At 42.0% G+C, this 16,779-nt stretch overlaps 2 protein-coding genes across 2 annotated transcripts; one reads left to right on the forward strand and one right to left on the reverse strand.

Annotated features, from left to right (window-relative positions):
• Nucleotides 1-2,174: 2,174 nt before the first annotated feature.
• Nucleotides 2,175-4,613, reverse strand: LOC136432490 (heat shock cognate 71 kDa protein-like). The gene is made up of 2 exons (XM_066423804.1): nt 4,329-4,613; nt 2,175-3,954 (listed from the first exon to the last, which is right to left on the reverse strand). Exons 1-2 carry the CDS (start codon nt 4,520-4,522, stop codon nt 2,232-2,234), a joined length of 1,917 nt encoding a protein of 638 aa, XP_066279901.1. The 5' UTR covers nt 4,523-4,613; the 3' UTR covers nt 2,175-2,231.
• A 169-nt stretch (nt 4,614-4,782) lies between these two features.
• Nucleotides 4,783-12,242, forward strand: LOC136432491 (ABC transporter F family member 4-like). Its single transcript, XM_066423805.1, has 10 exons — nt 4,783-4,911; nt 5,364-5,518; nt 5,893-5,969; nt 6,555-6,689; nt 7,347-7,424; nt 7,806-7,899; nt 8,320-8,399; nt 8,853-9,112; nt 9,537-9,592; nt 10,537-12,242. Exons 1-10 carry the CDS (start codon nt 4,830-4,832, stop codon nt 11,704-11,706), a joined length of 2,187 nt encoding a protein of 728 aa, XP_066279902.1. The 5' UTR covers nt 4,783-4,829; the 3' UTR covers nt 11,707-12,242.
• The last annotated feature ends 4,537 nt before the right edge of the window (nt 12,243-16,779 follow it).

A 16,779-nucleotide genomic window follows, 5' to 3' on the forward strand; every position in this document is an offset into this window, starting at 1 on the left:
ACAGTTTGATCGACGGGAGCGGATGTAAAAGTGGCAAACTAGCACTCGGGAAGTACATGCAGCATGTCTTGTTTACATTGAATAATACATCATTTTCTAAACCAAATTCCTCACAAGTACTTACAAGTTTTTGCAGAGACTTAAGGCTAGGACATAGCAAACACATGTCGTCAGCGTAAAAAAGATGGTTCACAAGACAGCCTCCTATATAGCAACCTACTTTAGTACAACTGAGTCTCGAGCTTAAATCATCTATATATGCATTGAATAGTAGCGGAGATAGCAGACTCCCTTGCCTTACCCCATTTGATACATAAAAGCAGGGAGACAAAACATTGTTCCATCTAATACACATTGTTTGGTTCTGGTACCAATAAACCAGAAACCTCACCAAATACACCGGGACCTTTCTGTCAAGGAGTTTTTTAAATAGGGTCCAATGGTTTACCCTATCAAAAGCCTTGGAGGCGTCTAAAAAACAAGCAAAAACTGGAGAGCCGAGACCCCGGTAGTACTCAATTGTCTGTTTTAAAGTAAATACACACAAGTCAAGACCATGACCACGTTTGAAACCGAACTGATGAGCAGTGGTTTGAAGATATGGCTCTAGCCTGTTCAATAAAACAGCCTCCAGAACTTTGGATAATGCTGATGCAATTGCTATTGGTCTATAGTTATCACTATCAGAAATATTACCAGTTTTGTTTTTAACAACCGGAATGATGATAGTATCTAACATACTTTTCGGAATGAAGTTATGGACAAGCGCGGCTGAAAACAATAGTGATAAGCATATGCTAAGCTTAGGCCCCGCATATTTAAGGTGTTCATTACTGATTTCGTCAGACCCTACCGCTTTTCCATTGGGTAAGTTTCTAATTATATCATATACTTCCACAGCAGAGATTTGCATCCCCGAATCAAATTCAAAAGGACAACCTGTCGACAAATCAGACATAACAGCAGGTCTATGTACCTCACTATTAACAGAGTTCAGCAGTTTATCAAAATGACTCCTCCACATGTCTGCGATCTGCTCAGCCCCAGAGTAACCATCTATAGTGTTAGGTAATACAGAATGAGAGGATTTAGTACTACGGACCTTTTTCCAGAATTCTCTAGTATGGCCGGCATTGAAACTTTTCGCAGTCGAGTCGGCTCTTGCCCTGTTTTCCTCCTGTTTACACTGTCTTAGGGCGTACTTAAACTTTGCCCTGGCTTTATTCATTAAGGAAAAAATCGGACCTGATCGAGGGCGGCCACTTTCCCTCCAAAGAATGTAGGCCTCACGTGCAGCCGTATGCAAATCCTTAACAACCTCATTCCATCCGGGGACAGGTGTAAAGGAATTGCAACCCGTTCTTTGAGTTATAGTGGAATTTGCAGAATCTTTTAGAGTGGCAATTAATTGGCAGGTAAACAGGTTGAGGGCATTAGAATGCGCTTGATCCTGACAATTCGGATCCTTACAAATCATTGCGTCCAGTGGAATTTCCACGTTTGACAGAAAACTGTCCACAGATAAACGATACATGTCTATTTGGCCTGGCATCGCCCTGGCCCAGTCAGTGATTTTGCGAGGAATCTCGGAGTGTGCAGCCTTAGCTATGGCTGGGAAATTTGCATCTAAAGAGATACAGAGTGGAAAGTGATCAGAGGAGATATAATCATGCAACACCTGAATATTGTTGATGTTTTGGTGAGCCGTGTCACTTGCCAGACAGTGATCGATACACTTATACAATTAGCCTACTCGTACTCCCTCCCTGCGACTAAAATCCTACGCCAAGCTGTGCAAGGTGTATTAAAAACATTCTATTCCTTACTACTAGTATACACCAACAGGGTAACACAAATAACTGCTTGGACTAGGCAATTCAGTTTTGAAGAATTTTTCTGTATTCTCTACATAAATGTTTTTGTTCACTGTTTATGATATCGATATTTCTCAGGCAGATACATACTTAATATTTGTGGGTCTTTTATTCCTCGGACATTCAAAGCTTACACAATCTAGTTAAAAAGTATCATGCTCGGTGATGCGTTTCACTTATGTTACTTATGTACAAGAACGGCTGACACTCAAATACTTCATGATTGTGCAACATATGATAAACTCTGTACGTATCGCAACAGTTCTACTTGTATGCAATAAGCGAAAACTCGTTTCGTTTAGTCTCCTTATTCTACGCGATTGGTTTATACTACACTTTTGTTCTTACAGTATAATTTCAGTCCACCTCGTTGATTGTAGGTCCCTGTGACCCGGCTTCACCCTGCTGTTGTCCACCTGTAGCGCTGTGCAGTTTGGTCATGATGGGAGCACACACCTTCTCCAGTTCCTTCTGGTGTTCTTCGAACTCCTCTTTCTCTGCCAGGGTGTTCATGTCCAGCCATTTTATGACCTCGTCGCACTTGTTCAACACGGTATCCTTGTCGGCCTGGGACAGCTTACTGGACACGTCGGGGTTGTTGACGGTGGAGCGGAGGCCGAACAGGTAACTCTCCAGACCGTTCCGCGCATCGGCCCGCTCCCGAGCCTGCGCGTCCTGCTCTTTGTGCTTCTCTGCGTCGGCCACCATCCGCTCGATGTCGTCCTTAGACAGCCGACCCTTCTCGTTGGTGATGGTGATTTTGTTGCTGCGCCCCGTGCTCTTCTCGACGGCGGAGACCTGTAGGATGCCGTTGGCGTCGATGTCGAAGGACACTTCGATCTGTGGCACGCCACGAGGCGCTGGAGGGAAGCCGCTCAGTTCGAACAGACCCAGCCTGTTGTTGTCTTTGGTCATGGCGCGCTCGCCCTCGTACACCTGTATGGTGACGCCTGACTGGTTGTCGCTGTACGTGGTGAAGGTCTGGCCTGTTTTGTAGGGGATGCGCGTGTTCCGTTCGACTAGCTTGGTCATGACGCCGCCCGCCGTCTCAATGCCCAACGAGAGAGGCGCGACGTCTACCAGAAGCACGTCTTTAATCCCGTCGTCCTCCACGCCAGACAGGATAGCTGCCTGCACGGCGGCTCCGTACGACACGGCCTCGTCAGGGTTGATGGACTTGTTCAGTTCCTTGCCGTTGAAGAAATCTTGAAGGAGCTTCTGGATCTTGGGAATACGGGTGGACCCTCCGACTAATACGACCTCGTGGATCTTGGACTTGTCCATCTTGGCGTCGCGGAGGGCTTTCTCCACGGGCTCCAGCGTGCCACGGAACATGTCAGAACACAACTCTTCAAACCTGGCCCGAGACAGCTTGGAGTAGAAGTCGATCCCTTCGTGCAGAGAGTCGATCTCGATGGCTGCCTCTGTGCTGGACGACAGCGTCCTCTTGGCCCGCTCACACGCCGTTCTCAGCCGGCGGATGGCCCGTGGGTTGGAGCGCAAGTCCTTCTTATACTTGCGCTTGAATTCCTCGATGAAGTGGTTGACGATTCTGTTGTCGAAGTCTTCCCCGCCCAGATGGGTGTCGCCGGCCGTGGCGCGAACCTCGAACAGCTGCCCCTCGTCGATGGTCAGGATGGACACGTCGAACGTGCCGCCGCCCAAGTCGTAGATCAGGACGTTCTTCTCTCCGCTCAGGTTCTTGTCCAGTCCGTAGGCGAGCGCGGCCGCTGTTGGCTCGTTAACGATTCTCAAGACGTTCAGTCCGGCGATCAACCCGGCGTCTTTGGTGGCCTGGCGCTGCGAGTCGTTGAAGTAGGCTGGGACGGTGATGACGGCGTCTGTGACCGCCTGGCCCAGGTAAGCCTCCGCCGTCTCCTTCATCTTCGTCAGCACCATGGAGCTGACCTCCTCCGGCTGGAGCGTCCTGACCTCTCCCTGGTACTCCACCTGCAGCGAGGGTTTGCCGTTCTTGTTGATGACCTTGAAGGGCCAGTGCTTCATGTCCCCCTGCACGGTCGGGTCGTCGAACCGCCGCCCGATCAGCCGCTTGGCGTCGAAGATGGTATTTTGGGGATTCCTAGACGCAAAACACAGAGATAAAAGAGGTTAGCTATCATAGCAACACGTGGCGATTTGTCAACTCCGGTAAAACTATGGAGTTTATATAGCTTTTTCTTTTTACTCTGGCTGTACGCTCTGATCAGCCCGAAAATGATAATTGAGAAATAGAGACGTACGTCCGACTCCAACGTCTGCGTAACAGAAATGTAAGTCTTAAAGTTAAAGAGGATCAAATTTGGAAACACAAAAGAATATTAAGACAGAATAATAAACCAGAAACACGGCTCCATCATTTACTAGTTTTGGCCCGCTTCAGAAAAAAACCCAACCCAAACCTGAAAATTAACACTATAAACTGAAGACCCAAAAGGACCTAAGTAAAGAACGTACCTAGCGACTTGTTGTTTGGCCCCATCTCCGATGAGCCTCTCGCTGTCCGTGAAGGCCACGTAGCTGGGGGTTGTCCTGTTCCCCTGGTCGTTAGCGATGATCTCCGCCTTCCCCTGCTGAAACACCCCGACACACGAGTAGGTGGTGCCGAGGTCGATCCCGATAGCCGGTCCGCTTCCTGGTTTGGCTGGCATGGTGTCGGTTCAGTCGCTCTCCGTAGTCTTCTTGGTTCTGGATATAACGTTGCTTCGCTTCTCAGGAAACTGAATGACCAGATCGCTTCTGAAAGGCTTATAAACCATCCGAAAGATTCTTCTCCCATGATCGACAATTTTCCCGAACATTCAGGAACAACCGACGCCTCTACAATGTTCGGGATAACACAAGAACTCGCGCGCAGGTTCCAGATCTTTCTTAAACACTCCACACGAGTGACGTCAGACAGTGTCGTAAAATCCCTACCGCAAAATGAGCTTGTCCATTTGAATGTAAACAGTCAAGATGGCGGAAAGTTTTTTCTGGAAGGAAGTAGAAAATCTCAAGTGTCCACCGATTTCCAGATGTCCTTTCTCCGGCGATAAAGGTTATTTATGATTTTTAATGTCATGTTCATAAATGGGTGTTATGTGATGACATCTAGCTGTTCATATTTAGCGTAGAAGGGCCCGTGTTGTAAAGCCGGCGAAGGGGGAGGGGTGTCATCAAACACGTGCAGACGTGACAAAAATTATTATTGAAAACTGTTATCCTGAAATTATGCCAAGATTTAGCCCATAAGTTGATATCATATGTACAGCAATAGGTATACGCTGCTAAATCAGAATAGAGCTTTGCATCAGCTTTTAATAATATATATCTCTCTCTCTCTATATATATATAGACAATTATAATTGATACAAAATAGGTTTGATATAGCCTCATAATTTGATACAATACAGTATAATTAAAGATAATTTCCCATTGTGCGTAACCTTTAATCCTTGCCGCCTACTACTAGTAAATCGCTACAATGTATTTTCCTTTCGTCCCACAAAGGATCAGTACAAGTTTTTGCAGACAAACTTGTTGGAATGGAGACGTTCCTTCTGAGGGATCCTTACCTGAAGTTTGAACAGTCCGTCCTGACCAGAGTCCTGTACAAATTGTCAGCATCTCTAAGGAGGAACAAGCATTACCAGTACCTCAAGATGGTAAGGACAGACAACTAAAGTTTACTCCTACTTTATCATCTTATGTGTCATAAGAATGGAAGACATAATTTGGACACACAACATACTAAGATACTTGTAGTATATTGAAGTCATTTTTTTCTTGTAATCACATTTGCTCAACAAGTTCTTATTGTGAATCAATGTACATAATAGTGTTTATGTATGTATATAAAAGTGGATACTAACTGTAGTACTTACTAGCTCAGTATGGGTGTTTTTTAATTACTTGTGTCCATTGAAAGGAGGAAAACAACATGAAATATTACGATATGGCATGTCAAGCGCATTTAGTATGAGCAAATATTCTGTAACACCAATGTGTTGTTAATTTTTATTTGTCAATATTTTTCCAGGTAGAGAAAACTCTCTGCAAGCTTGCGAGACTGGAGCTGGTCACAGCTGTTTCCCATGTTAGCAGCTGCTGCCCAAGGTTAGCCAATCAAATCACATGAGACAGCATCCTTACAATATGTTGTAAGTCGACTTAATTTATTTACCGGTAGGGGTATGTTCAGGACGATAATAGACGCCCAGCAAATTTTCAGAAACTCACACACATTCTTCAATGTCAAATCTAATAATTCCACCATCATGTTGCATTACATTTCAGTATAGCCAGTATAACCGCCCTTGAGCGTAACACAACAGCTTCACAGGCACCCAGCATGGCAGCAACTGATTCTATTACACTGAAAGACCTGTCACACCTTAAACCTGTGCACATCTAGCTACAAGAATTGTTTAAAGCTATCTAGCTAGCTATAGCGAGGATACCCCTACTGTGCTTGGTAGCAATGAGTTCCGCTCTATGGTTGTTCTAGGAAAATGTGAATTTTTGAACACATCAATCCTAGCTAGATAACTCTGCTACTTCAAGGCATGACAATTTCTAGTTGTTTTCTGAGATGGTATCAGTTACTAAGTAGTCGGTACGTCTACCATCTAACACTGTATGCAGATGTTTACAATGCACTTTTAGTGTTTGATACTGATAAAGCAATATCTCTTCTTGCAGTTGTAAAGATGGTTCAGCAGGAGGCGCTGCTGTACTGATGCCTAGTCGACAGCTGGTGGAGTTTCTCCTGGTGAAGCTGCTGGGAGCTGCAGAGCTCACCAAGCGGACCATCAGTCTGTGTGCAGAAGCATTCATGTATCCTCTCAACTGTCTTCAAATTTGCCTTTTCCATAGCTGAGGGGAGGGGGGAGGACATATGAATTATGATACTTTCTGAATGCAAAAGTTGGCTGAATGCAACGCATTACTAGTATGAAACAGGAGGGTCTATCAAAAGCATGGATGTGAAAAAGGAAAACCATACAATTATTAATGACGGACTGGCTAAGCTAGTGGATAATATGGAAAGGTCACAGCTTTGATTCCTGGCGTTCAAACCTAGACCGCTAGATGCCGCTTCATATGACTTTCCTCACTTCACACAGGTGTAAAAATGGGTACCTCACTTTGGTTGGGGAGATGAAAGGCAGTGGAAGGAGGTGGATGGACTCTGATTTCTAATACTGTGCCCTAGACATAGTGGTTAGCAACCCACTACCTCTATGGCCTCAAAAACAAAGGCAATCTTATTACCTTTACCCTTACCTTTTACTTTAGAGTACAAGAGTACAGTGACTTTCTTAAGGTTGTCTACAGCCCACAACTATAAACAAACCAAAATGTGAAACATTTTTTCTAATGGTACAGTCAATAGAAGAATGGTATACCGTATATAGGCCATTTTTACTTTTCTCAGATTGAAAAAAAAAAATTGACAGCAAGTTGCCCATTTGTACTTGACTCATTTCTCAGCCTCATAGCTCAACAGATCACAAGGTCACTGTTCCTGGCTGCCAACTGCACGCTACTGTCCATAACCAGCAGACTGTGGTAGGTACATTACTGCAAATGTGTTGTGATAGTGGTGTAAGGAACAAGCAAACTAGCCTGGATGCCAGACTGTTTCCAGGGCCTACACAGGTCAGGTCCTCAACTCTAGGGCCAACATACCCCCAAGGAAATTTTACCACTGCTTTGGGGTCACTATGTTGGCCCTTTAATAGTAAAGCCAAGGAGCTGGCCTGTGTAGGCCCTGGAAATAGTCTGGCATCGAGGCTACAAGTAAACAAGATTGTGGTTCCAACACTCATGCTGTTTTCAACCACATATTTGACAATGTAAAGTGCATTTGCAATGATGCATGTGCTTTGTGTGTGATATTTTGTTATGTTGAGTTAGTACGATCAATTAGTTTGTTGTCTTTTGTTTCAGGGCTCTGTTAAAGAGTCTTCAGGAGCAGTTGCAGGAGTGGTACTCATTCATTAGACCTTGGGTTGATAAGCTGCAGGGCACACAAGTACAGTGGGTAGGTATGATGATTTTAGTTGTTTTTTTTTCTAATCAGTTCATCAGAGCCTGATGTTGCCATCGATTTACGAAGAAAGGTGGCTCAATTGTTACTGTAGCAGCATCTCTTCACCCTAGGCCAGAAACATCAATGCTCAAGACAAGCATGACTTCACTGACCCATTAGGAGAAGCAGGGGTTACGAAGGCTGCTCGGGAAATTCCCTACCCCATTTAAAATGCCAATTTAAAGTTTTGCCAATATGTTACACATTGCTGTAAGAAATGGTTTTATATGACCAGAAAGCTAACATTTGAATAGTATGGAATGTGTTTTTTTTAAACGAAGAAAAGAATGCCTACATTTGTCAGAAATTTAGACACTCTGTGTGCCTTCACTGTATCATCTTATGTGGTTGTTCTTGTGATTCCCTTCCCAGCTGCCAGAGGGTGTTGAGCTGCCATTGGACCTGGGGGAGTGGCTTGCACCAGAGGAGGACACAACCCAGCAACAGTCAAGGTGCTAAATCAGATGTCATCTTTCGTTTATTCAATATGGACATTGGAACAGATAAGCCCTGGAACGTAATCAAAATATATATCTAAACAAAAGGTATCTGTAAACAATTAGATAACAGAACCTCACATAAGAATAAGTTCTATCTTTATGTATTTTGTAACTACTTATGAGAGAAAGCTATAAATGTACATGTAAACAGGTCTAAATTCTAAATGCTTAGATCTATTCCTTATGCCATAGTTTGCCATAGAAACCAAAAATCATGAAAATTTATTTGTATTGTTTAGAGTTCACAACAGAAGAAAGAAAAAACAATAATGAAGTGCCACTGAAAAAATACCCTCTTTTCCTAGTTTGCTTGGTGGAAGTACAAAAATGCAACATCTTTTTGCCACCAACAATAACAGTACAATGATTTCAAGACTCTATCTTGTTGCTGTCTCCTTTCTTTAGAATGCAGACCAGTCTAAGCAGCATCAACCCCAAAGCTCTGGGTTTCTTGGATCACCTGTTCACTTCACCTGTCCCCTCACCTGATGACAGAGACTGTCCTACAGACCCTAATTCTTCCACTACTGATACATCAGCAACGGAGAAACCAGTGTCTTTTAAGAAGAGCAAAGTCACACCTGTAGCTCAGAGCACACCTGCGTACGGCTCACCTTTCCTTACTGAAGAGGGACTTCCCAATGACGTAGAAATGGATCTTGGAGGTAACTTTAATGCTACATATGATAAGGCCTATGAAAATTGATGTTGTGTTTCTGATTACGGTCCCGAAAACTTTAGGGTCAGGAGGTTGGGATTTTTGTCTCTTTAGGTTTTGGCTTATGTACTTGGATCACTTATTTTTGACATATCCATACAGATATGCATTGTACAAGCAAGTTCTTCTGTTGGACAGAAATGAGGAGAACATGTTGAAAAATGATTCTACAACATTATCATCACTCAGATGTCGGATTAAAAAAAAAGTATTTTGCAAATAGACCCAAAAGACTAGGGTTGGCAGGTTTCAGTCAGGTAAGTGGAAAAATACAATTTTTTTCCTGGAGAACTTGTTACTACCTGGGATAAAGTTACAGACATTTCTGATGTACATGTTTTGATGCAAAGTTCTCTTGTTTTCTCCACTAGAGCCTGTTTGGTCTGACGTGTCTAGCATCAGGAATAGATCCTCCAGGCATATGCAGGTAAGGGCCTCTCCATTATATTAGTCTAGGCGATTGGTGCAAAATATATATAATAGCCAGATTTGTTCAAATTGTGGTAAAAGCATGAAACTTGGTAAGGTGAACCCTGAGTATGTACTTAATATTTTCAAGGGTGGAGCCAATTTGAAAAGCATGTTTCTTAGCAACGGTTGCTAGGAAACCAATTTTCCCTAAAAAATAGCTACATTTTTCGCTTCTGTGCCATAATACTTTACTCTTGAAGGCTACAAGTTGGCAAAACTCCTGTTTTAAAAAAAAATTGTATTGTTTCTGCCCCACTTTATTCCAACAACATATTATGAGGAGCTATAAGTTGCATGTCATTGCCAACTTGTAGCCTTCTAGAGTAAAGTATTATGGCACAGAAGCAAAAAATGTAGCTATTTTTTAGGGAAAATTGGTTTCCTAGCAACTGTTCTATATCAATTGATGGGGCTATCAGGACTCAGGAGGACTACTGAACATACAGTCAAACCTGGTGTTAGCAACCACTCAAGGGACTGAGGAAAATTGGTTACTGATGAGGAGTGGTTAACCAGACAAGTGAGGAGGTTGGCCCCTGGGGATGGGGTTGTTTTAATGTGGCTTGTGACTAGAGGTAGTTGGCCGGCCAGGTTTGACTGTAATAGGAGGTGATGTGTTCAACATACATGTACTTTTTGTTTGGATTCAAAGTGGGAGTGGGTTAAGATTAAAAGTTTTCTGACTGGAGTGGAATACAAATTTAATGTTTAGAACATCAATACCCTAAAATGTATTTTAAAAGTATTGAAATTGAGTATTTGTGTCAGTATTATGTATATGTGCTGCGCAGACAACCGATGATGATGACAATGATGTGCCGCAACCTTTGGTGTCTCAATCCACTAGTAATTGATGTATATGTATCTAAGATTGGACTATTTCTGATGTTGTTTTTTCAGGAAGATATTGTAGTCCCACCCACAAAACTGAACTTTGGAGAGGACAGCGGGGAGAATGACTCACGTGAGGAAAGCTCAAAGTCTGCGGGAAAAAGAAAGAAGCAAACCAAAAAGGAAGCAGATGCAAAAATGGACAACCTAGAAGATGTTACACATCCTGCAAAGAAAAGGAAAAGGGACAGAGACACTAAAGAAATGAAAGAAGACAAAGCAATGGAATTTGTACAAAACCTTGTCAAAGGAAAGAAAAGGAATGCAAAAGAAGGTAACATCCAAGAGACACAATGTAAGAAGAGTAAATCAAAGTCAAGAGAAGAAGTTGAAAATACTCAGAAAGAAAGAACACTGTATTTTCCCACAGAAGAAGACACTCCAAGTAAAAAGAAAAGGAACAAGAAGACAAAAGCCAAAGTTAGCACCAAAGATGATGAAACTGATTCTCACAAACCACTGAACAAACAAGATGATTTAAGGGTGGAAACTTGCAAGAGAAAACAGTTAGATAAAGATATAGAAATTTCCAGTACATCAAGGGGGAAAGAATGCATGGTGAATAGCAGTAGTACATTCGAGGACTTGTCAAAGTGCTGTGAGTTGATGAGTAAGAAAGTTCAAGAAGAAGACGCAGTAGCCAAGCTGCAAAAACTGTCTTTGAAAATCAAGAAATGTGCTAAGATGGAGAGCAAAGGGAAGATGGTGAAGTTTGACTTGAAACACATGAAATCTAAAGTACTCAGACTTGCCCAAACTGTGGGGCAATTGGAGCAAAGTACTCCAGTAGAAAAGTCAGAAAAGGAAGTCAGACATCTTCAAGCAGTAGGTTTTAAAGATAGCTCAGGTCTGATGAAGAAAGGACAAGATACTACTTTTAGTAACATTACTGAAAATGCTAAGGGCACAACTGCATTCTTAAGCCCAGAGAATGCGAATACGTCCCCTGTAGTACCCAGTAAACCCATCCAAGTGACCCCTGAGTTATCATTAGACAAGAAGCAAGATGTCAAAGTAAAGAAGAAAAAGAAAAGAGCTGGGAAGGGTGGAGTCAAAAAAGAAAAGAAGGCAGAGGACAACTTATTTGCCAAAGATGATGTATTGTTAAACAAGAAGAAGAAGGCATGCAGTTTAAATGACATTGATGAAATAGATGACATATTTAGAGGGCTTGACTAGCATGAAGTAAAGTGGCAGGCCTATCAGCTATCTGTAGTTTCATGTATGAATTGAGATGTTTTTGGTCTGACTAGTCGCTAAATTATGCAGAAATTTACTACCTGTGTAGACAAAAGCCAAAAAAATGATTAAGGCAAATAAAGACTATCATAGTGCAAAGTTGAACTTGTCAAAGCATTTGGTATGTGTCAAGGAGGTTCTATGTAAAACCTCCTTGTTATGTGTCTAGTGTAACATACAGATCATCTTATCAGATTTTTACAATCAGATATTCTGTGTTAACATTCACATCTCACCAGTTACCGCTTCTTGTTTCCTTCACAAGGTAGAATATCTAAATGTTTACAAGCATGTCTTCATACAAGTGAAATTGCCATATGCTACTTTGAATTGTGATTTTAGACCTAAACTAGAGTTCCATGACCTCATACCTTTGCCAATGATTTTTGACTGACGTATCATGAGTGCTTCTCATCGATTATAAATCATACCAGTTGATGATCTTTTCTACCAAATGACAGAAGTTGTCCAAAGTCGTATTGAGTTATGCTGGTCATTTACATACACACATACAAACGCTACCCAAAACATAACCTTCTCGGCGAGGGTAATGATCACAGACTTGCCTGTCTAAATCACGCTCCTAGCGGCTGGCCCGAAAATTACCGCCCCCACCCAGCGAGAGATTGTGTAAACGCAGGCTAATAACAGTCCAGACGTACAGGAGGCTAGACCAAAACTGCATCATTGCATTGAGTTTAGGAAACACTGAAGACTGACAGTGACACATTATCTATGACTATGGATTGCATTGGGACCAGCTAAAACTATCATACAAGGAACCGTTCAGGGAGGAAGGAAGAGGTAAGGGTATAGATGTGAGGATGATATCAGATAATGGACAGGCATGACACAAAGTGAAACATTAAGAAAACCAGAAAATCGAGAAGGATGGAGACAACTGTTTGCATGATCTTCGGTGGTGCCCCAACATTACAATAGTTAGACTAAGGATAGATGAGAACTGAATTGAGTTGGCTTCACTTGTAGTGTCAGGAGACCCGTCCAAAACTATGTGTCTGTTTGACGTGATTAGTTTTCAGGAAAATGAAAGTTATAACTTTGATGCAATAAAATCTTGAATCACCAGACTGCACACCTTCTTCTGGGTTCTAGCTGATTCTGTACTTGTACCTAATTATCTCAACTGGGCACTCCTGAGCTGCGATACCTTAACCCTTCACTAGGCGGCGCTTCACCATGGTCGTGTCACGGTCAGGTGGATGGAGGTCAGCGACTGCAGTACCTGCACCTGTCACTGGGCGGCGCTTTATTAACACCGTGTTACGTTCAGGTGTGGCCCGTTGAGTTTACGAATATGGATAGATGTAGCTGCGTTCAAGATCTGAGGAGAATGTAGATTAGTACACAGGAGACAGAACGTTAGAAAACAGTCCAAGAGAAGCGTTTTAGAGTTAGCTTGTGAGCTTTCATACTAAATGAGAGTAACCTCCTTGATGAGAGTCATCTGCAAACGTGTTTGACAGTACGTCAAACATACCGCGACGTTATGTGTGTATCAGGTACCATAGTGAACTTAAGGTTAAAGGCCAGAAAGTTCAGGTTTGTTGACGTTAAGCCCAGGTAAGTCCGCAGACGTGTTTACCTGTGCACGTCTCAGACAGGACTTCTCGATTCCGCGGCTTTTCAGTGCAAGTTTAAAGGACCAGGTATGCAGGTATGTATCTTGTTGTTCCGGTTATGTCGATGCATCTGGAGTTATGCAATGTCAGTTGTTGTGGATGTCTTATTTTGTATGTTTAGAATGATTTGTGGTTGTCCGACTTTACGTTTCAATGATGTGCGGTGCCTTTTTGATACCAGAACAGTCACTGGCTCGTTTCGTAAATATATATCATGAGGCAGGGGAGTGAGTTTGTTGTTTTTCCACTGTTGTTGCTATTGTTCTGTCATCATCATCTGGTCGTGGAGGGGTCACGAATGTTAAATGTTTAATTATTGTCTAATGTCAGTAGTAAATGATGTATAAAACTATGGTAAGGTGAGTTATAGTTCCTTTATACAGTTTCTGCAGTGCTGGTCGCCGAGCTTGTCTGGGTGAACCCACGGCCAGAGCCCATCATCCTACTCTCCAAGCAGAGGAGTGGGTCCGCAGGTTTTGACGTGTTTTTAGGCGTTTTTGTCGGGATTTCTACTTTGTCATGTTTTTTGTTTTTTGTCTAGCCAACCCCGATGTGGGTTGGCTAGACAAAAAAAAAACAGGACAAAGTAGACAGCCCGACAAAAACGCCTAAAAACACGTCAAAAACCTGCGGACCCACTCCTCTGCTTGGAGAGTACCATTATCCTTCTGCTGGGGGGGGGGGCGTTGCAGAAGTTCGAAGAATCACAGAGCCGACATCTTCCTCCTGCTGCGGGGACCAGTGCAGAAGCTCGTCGGAGTCCATTTTACAGATGTAAAAACATACAAATACCGTATTTCTATGATCTTACAACTGTAAAATGAATTCCCATGAGCTTCATACGGTATTACTATATCTTATGGAAACTTGAATATGAGTACTTTGGAAAAAAATTCTGTAAAGAAGTACTGTAAGATTTTCATAATTTACCAGAATAATAGATATATTGAACCTTAATGACAATCACCTGTGTTACAGAAGCTCATCAACATAATTTACCCAAATGGTCTATTTTGTGTCTGGACCACAAGTGAAATAAACATCTTGTGGAAGTAGTGTATCTTAAATTGGCATGAATCATAGTGTAGAGTGACAAGTCAGTCTGTACTAGTGTCATAACGGAAAACAAGTAAATCATGTGCATATCTGCATATCTAAAGGATTACAATAAGTCAGTGAGAGAATGATGTGTTAAATAAATGAATAAGTATATTTTGTATCTTATTGTAAGTAGAGTTATCCGTTCTGCTGTTATTGTTAGAAACCTCACAAGGTGGCCATGCTTTGCATGCATCTGTAATAAACTTGTGTGCATTCTGTAAACTTTTGGATGTTGAGGTGTAGAACCGTTACAAATAGCAAAATATTTAATGTTAACTGAAATAAGGTTTGTTTTTATATCTTAAGTGATATATAGTGTGAATGCATATAAGCACGAGAGAGTTTGTTTCAATGTACACTTTGGACGTTGTTCCTTTGTCAGATTTCTGGCAGTAGCATTGATGACAGAATGAGATTCAGTAGATGTGTTCTTATTACCTTCTTTTCTTGTTTATATCTAAAGAATAAAGAATACTTTTCTTTGAACTGTTTCTTTGTTTTTGCTTAAATGTATTTTTGTATCCTCACGTCAGCTACCGGGCCTCCGGAGTTTGCCTACGATCAAATTAACTGATAGATGTCCTGACCAGTCTTCATAGTTTCTCAATAAGTCAAGTATTACATTCAGATTGATTACACTCACCTGTGTTACAGGTGTTCATGAACATAATTTACCCAAATTGCCTTTTTGGTGTCCAAACCACGAACGAAAGATGCTTGCTCTTAAGGTAGTGTAAGGATTTGCTGGGGTGTAGGTGGGGCTGGGGAAATCAAACACGGGTTTCCAATAAAAATTTAAATACAATACAATTTTAAACCTTGTATTGAGGGGAGGGCAAGAAGAGTCTGGGAAATTGTGGGAAAATAAACTTATAACGACGAAATTCTACAATATGAGTTTTTTTCAGTGTAATTCTGACATAATGCGACATCGTGTTACGAGACGTCTTGCGACACAGCCTGGCGTGACCAGCCTGGCGTGACCAGACCGGCCTTAAGGAGCACCACGGAGGGCACTAGTTTTTTGAGACACTAAGTTCCCAGACAGAGAACTAGTGATCTCCTAAGCCATAGGACAGCTCAGCTCAGCCGTCCAAGGCTCGCACATGCCAGCCCACTTGGGATGGCATCCTCTCCCAAAACTGGGATGTTGTCGTCCCATGGCAAGCAAGGAACGACATAACTCGTAATCATCTTGCCTGAAGCCCAGAGTAGCTCTGTAGAATTTTCACTTGTGGCCCAACAACTAAAACGTTTGAAAAGGTATGTTTGATTCCTCCCCGATATACGGGTTAATTCATATATATTTGGACATCTTCGAAATGAAGAATACGTATATCATGTTTTTACGTATAACAATCATGCCTGTTGTTGTCTTGCTCCGATATATCACTTAATCTAGAGCAGACATAGCCATTTGGGTAAATTAGGATAATACACCTTAATGGCATGCTGGTTTTGGGTGAACTCACCTCAATTTGAGTTGGTTCTGGCGGGTTACAAAGGGGCCATACTTCAAGCTTTTAAGTCACGGCCCAGTCTTCCATACATGACGCAGCTTTTTAGGTAGAATCTAGAGGAAAATTTCAAACTTTTTTTTTCTTTTATCCTGAAGGCACGAATCTTCCCTTCAACAGTAGCAATGCTGACCTTTTTTCTACCTTTACATGTGTGCTTACTTTTCATTCATATGGTAATGTACGATGATAGTCCACACACATATTGCACACCGAGTGAGTGAGGATGATCATGACAGCGTAACAAGTCAACACTATGAATAACAAAGTATGAAAGTCTTATTTAAGTAAAGAAGGCTATTGTAGTATTTCCTCATAAACTATGTAAATGAGGCCCTCATTTGCATGATTTATGTCATGTAATGTCTACTTAATGTCTCCTTAACTTCTAAATGCTACAAGAATGAAATTCCAATCATTTACCATCATGGAGTTATAGTATTGTGACATTAATTATGCAAATTAGGTATTCATTTGCATAATTGATATTCATCGATACTCCTCTCTTTCTCAGTTACCTATGTCACGTGTTTAAGAGTCCTATAATGGAATGCAGCGGATTTATAAAAAATCCTCATCAATTATGCGACTTAGCTACTTATTTGCATATTCATCATACGATGTTGTCAATCATCACTCCCGCTGTCTACATACCAAATATCATGACGATCCGTCAACCTCTTCTTGAGTTATTCCGTTATGGTATTTTAGCCTTTTCTAAATGATTATGCAATTTAGGAAGCTATTTGCAT

Source organism: Branchiostoma lanceolatum, chromosome 4 (genome assembly GCF_035083965.1).
Source record: "Branchiostoma lanceolatum isolate klBraLanc5 chromosome 4, klBraLanc5.hap2, whole genome shotgun sequence".
Lineage (NCBI taxonomy): Eukaryota > Metazoa > Chordata > Leptocardii > Amphioxiformes > Branchiostomatidae > Branchiostoma > Branchiostoma lanceolatum.

What these genes read in the sequence shown, in the direction of transcription:
- LOC136432491 (XM_066423805.1), top strand. Translation starts at nt 4,830, where the DNA reads ATGGCGGAAAGTTTTTTCTGGAAGGAAGTAGAAAATCTCAAGTGTCCA. An exon ending in CTGTGTGCAGAAGCATTCAT is followed by an intron (nt 6,690 to 7,346) that starts GTATCCTCTCAA and finishes CTCATTTCTCAG; the next exon opens with CCTCATAGCTCAACAGATCA. An exon ending in ACAACCCAGCAACAGTCAAG is followed by an intron (nt 8,400 to 8,852) that starts GTGCTAAATCAG and finishes TCCTTTCTTTAG; the next exon opens with AATGCAGACCAGTCTAAGCA.
- LOC136432490 (XM_066423804.1), bottom strand. Translation starts at nt 4,522, where the DNA reads ATGCCAGCCAAACCAGGAAGCGGACCGGCTATCGGGATCGACCTCGGC. An exon ending in GCCAAACAACAAGTCGCTAG is followed by an intron (nt 3,955 to 4,328) that starts GTACGTTCTTTA and finishes TTTTGCGTCTAG; the next exon opens with GAATCCCCAAAATACCATCT.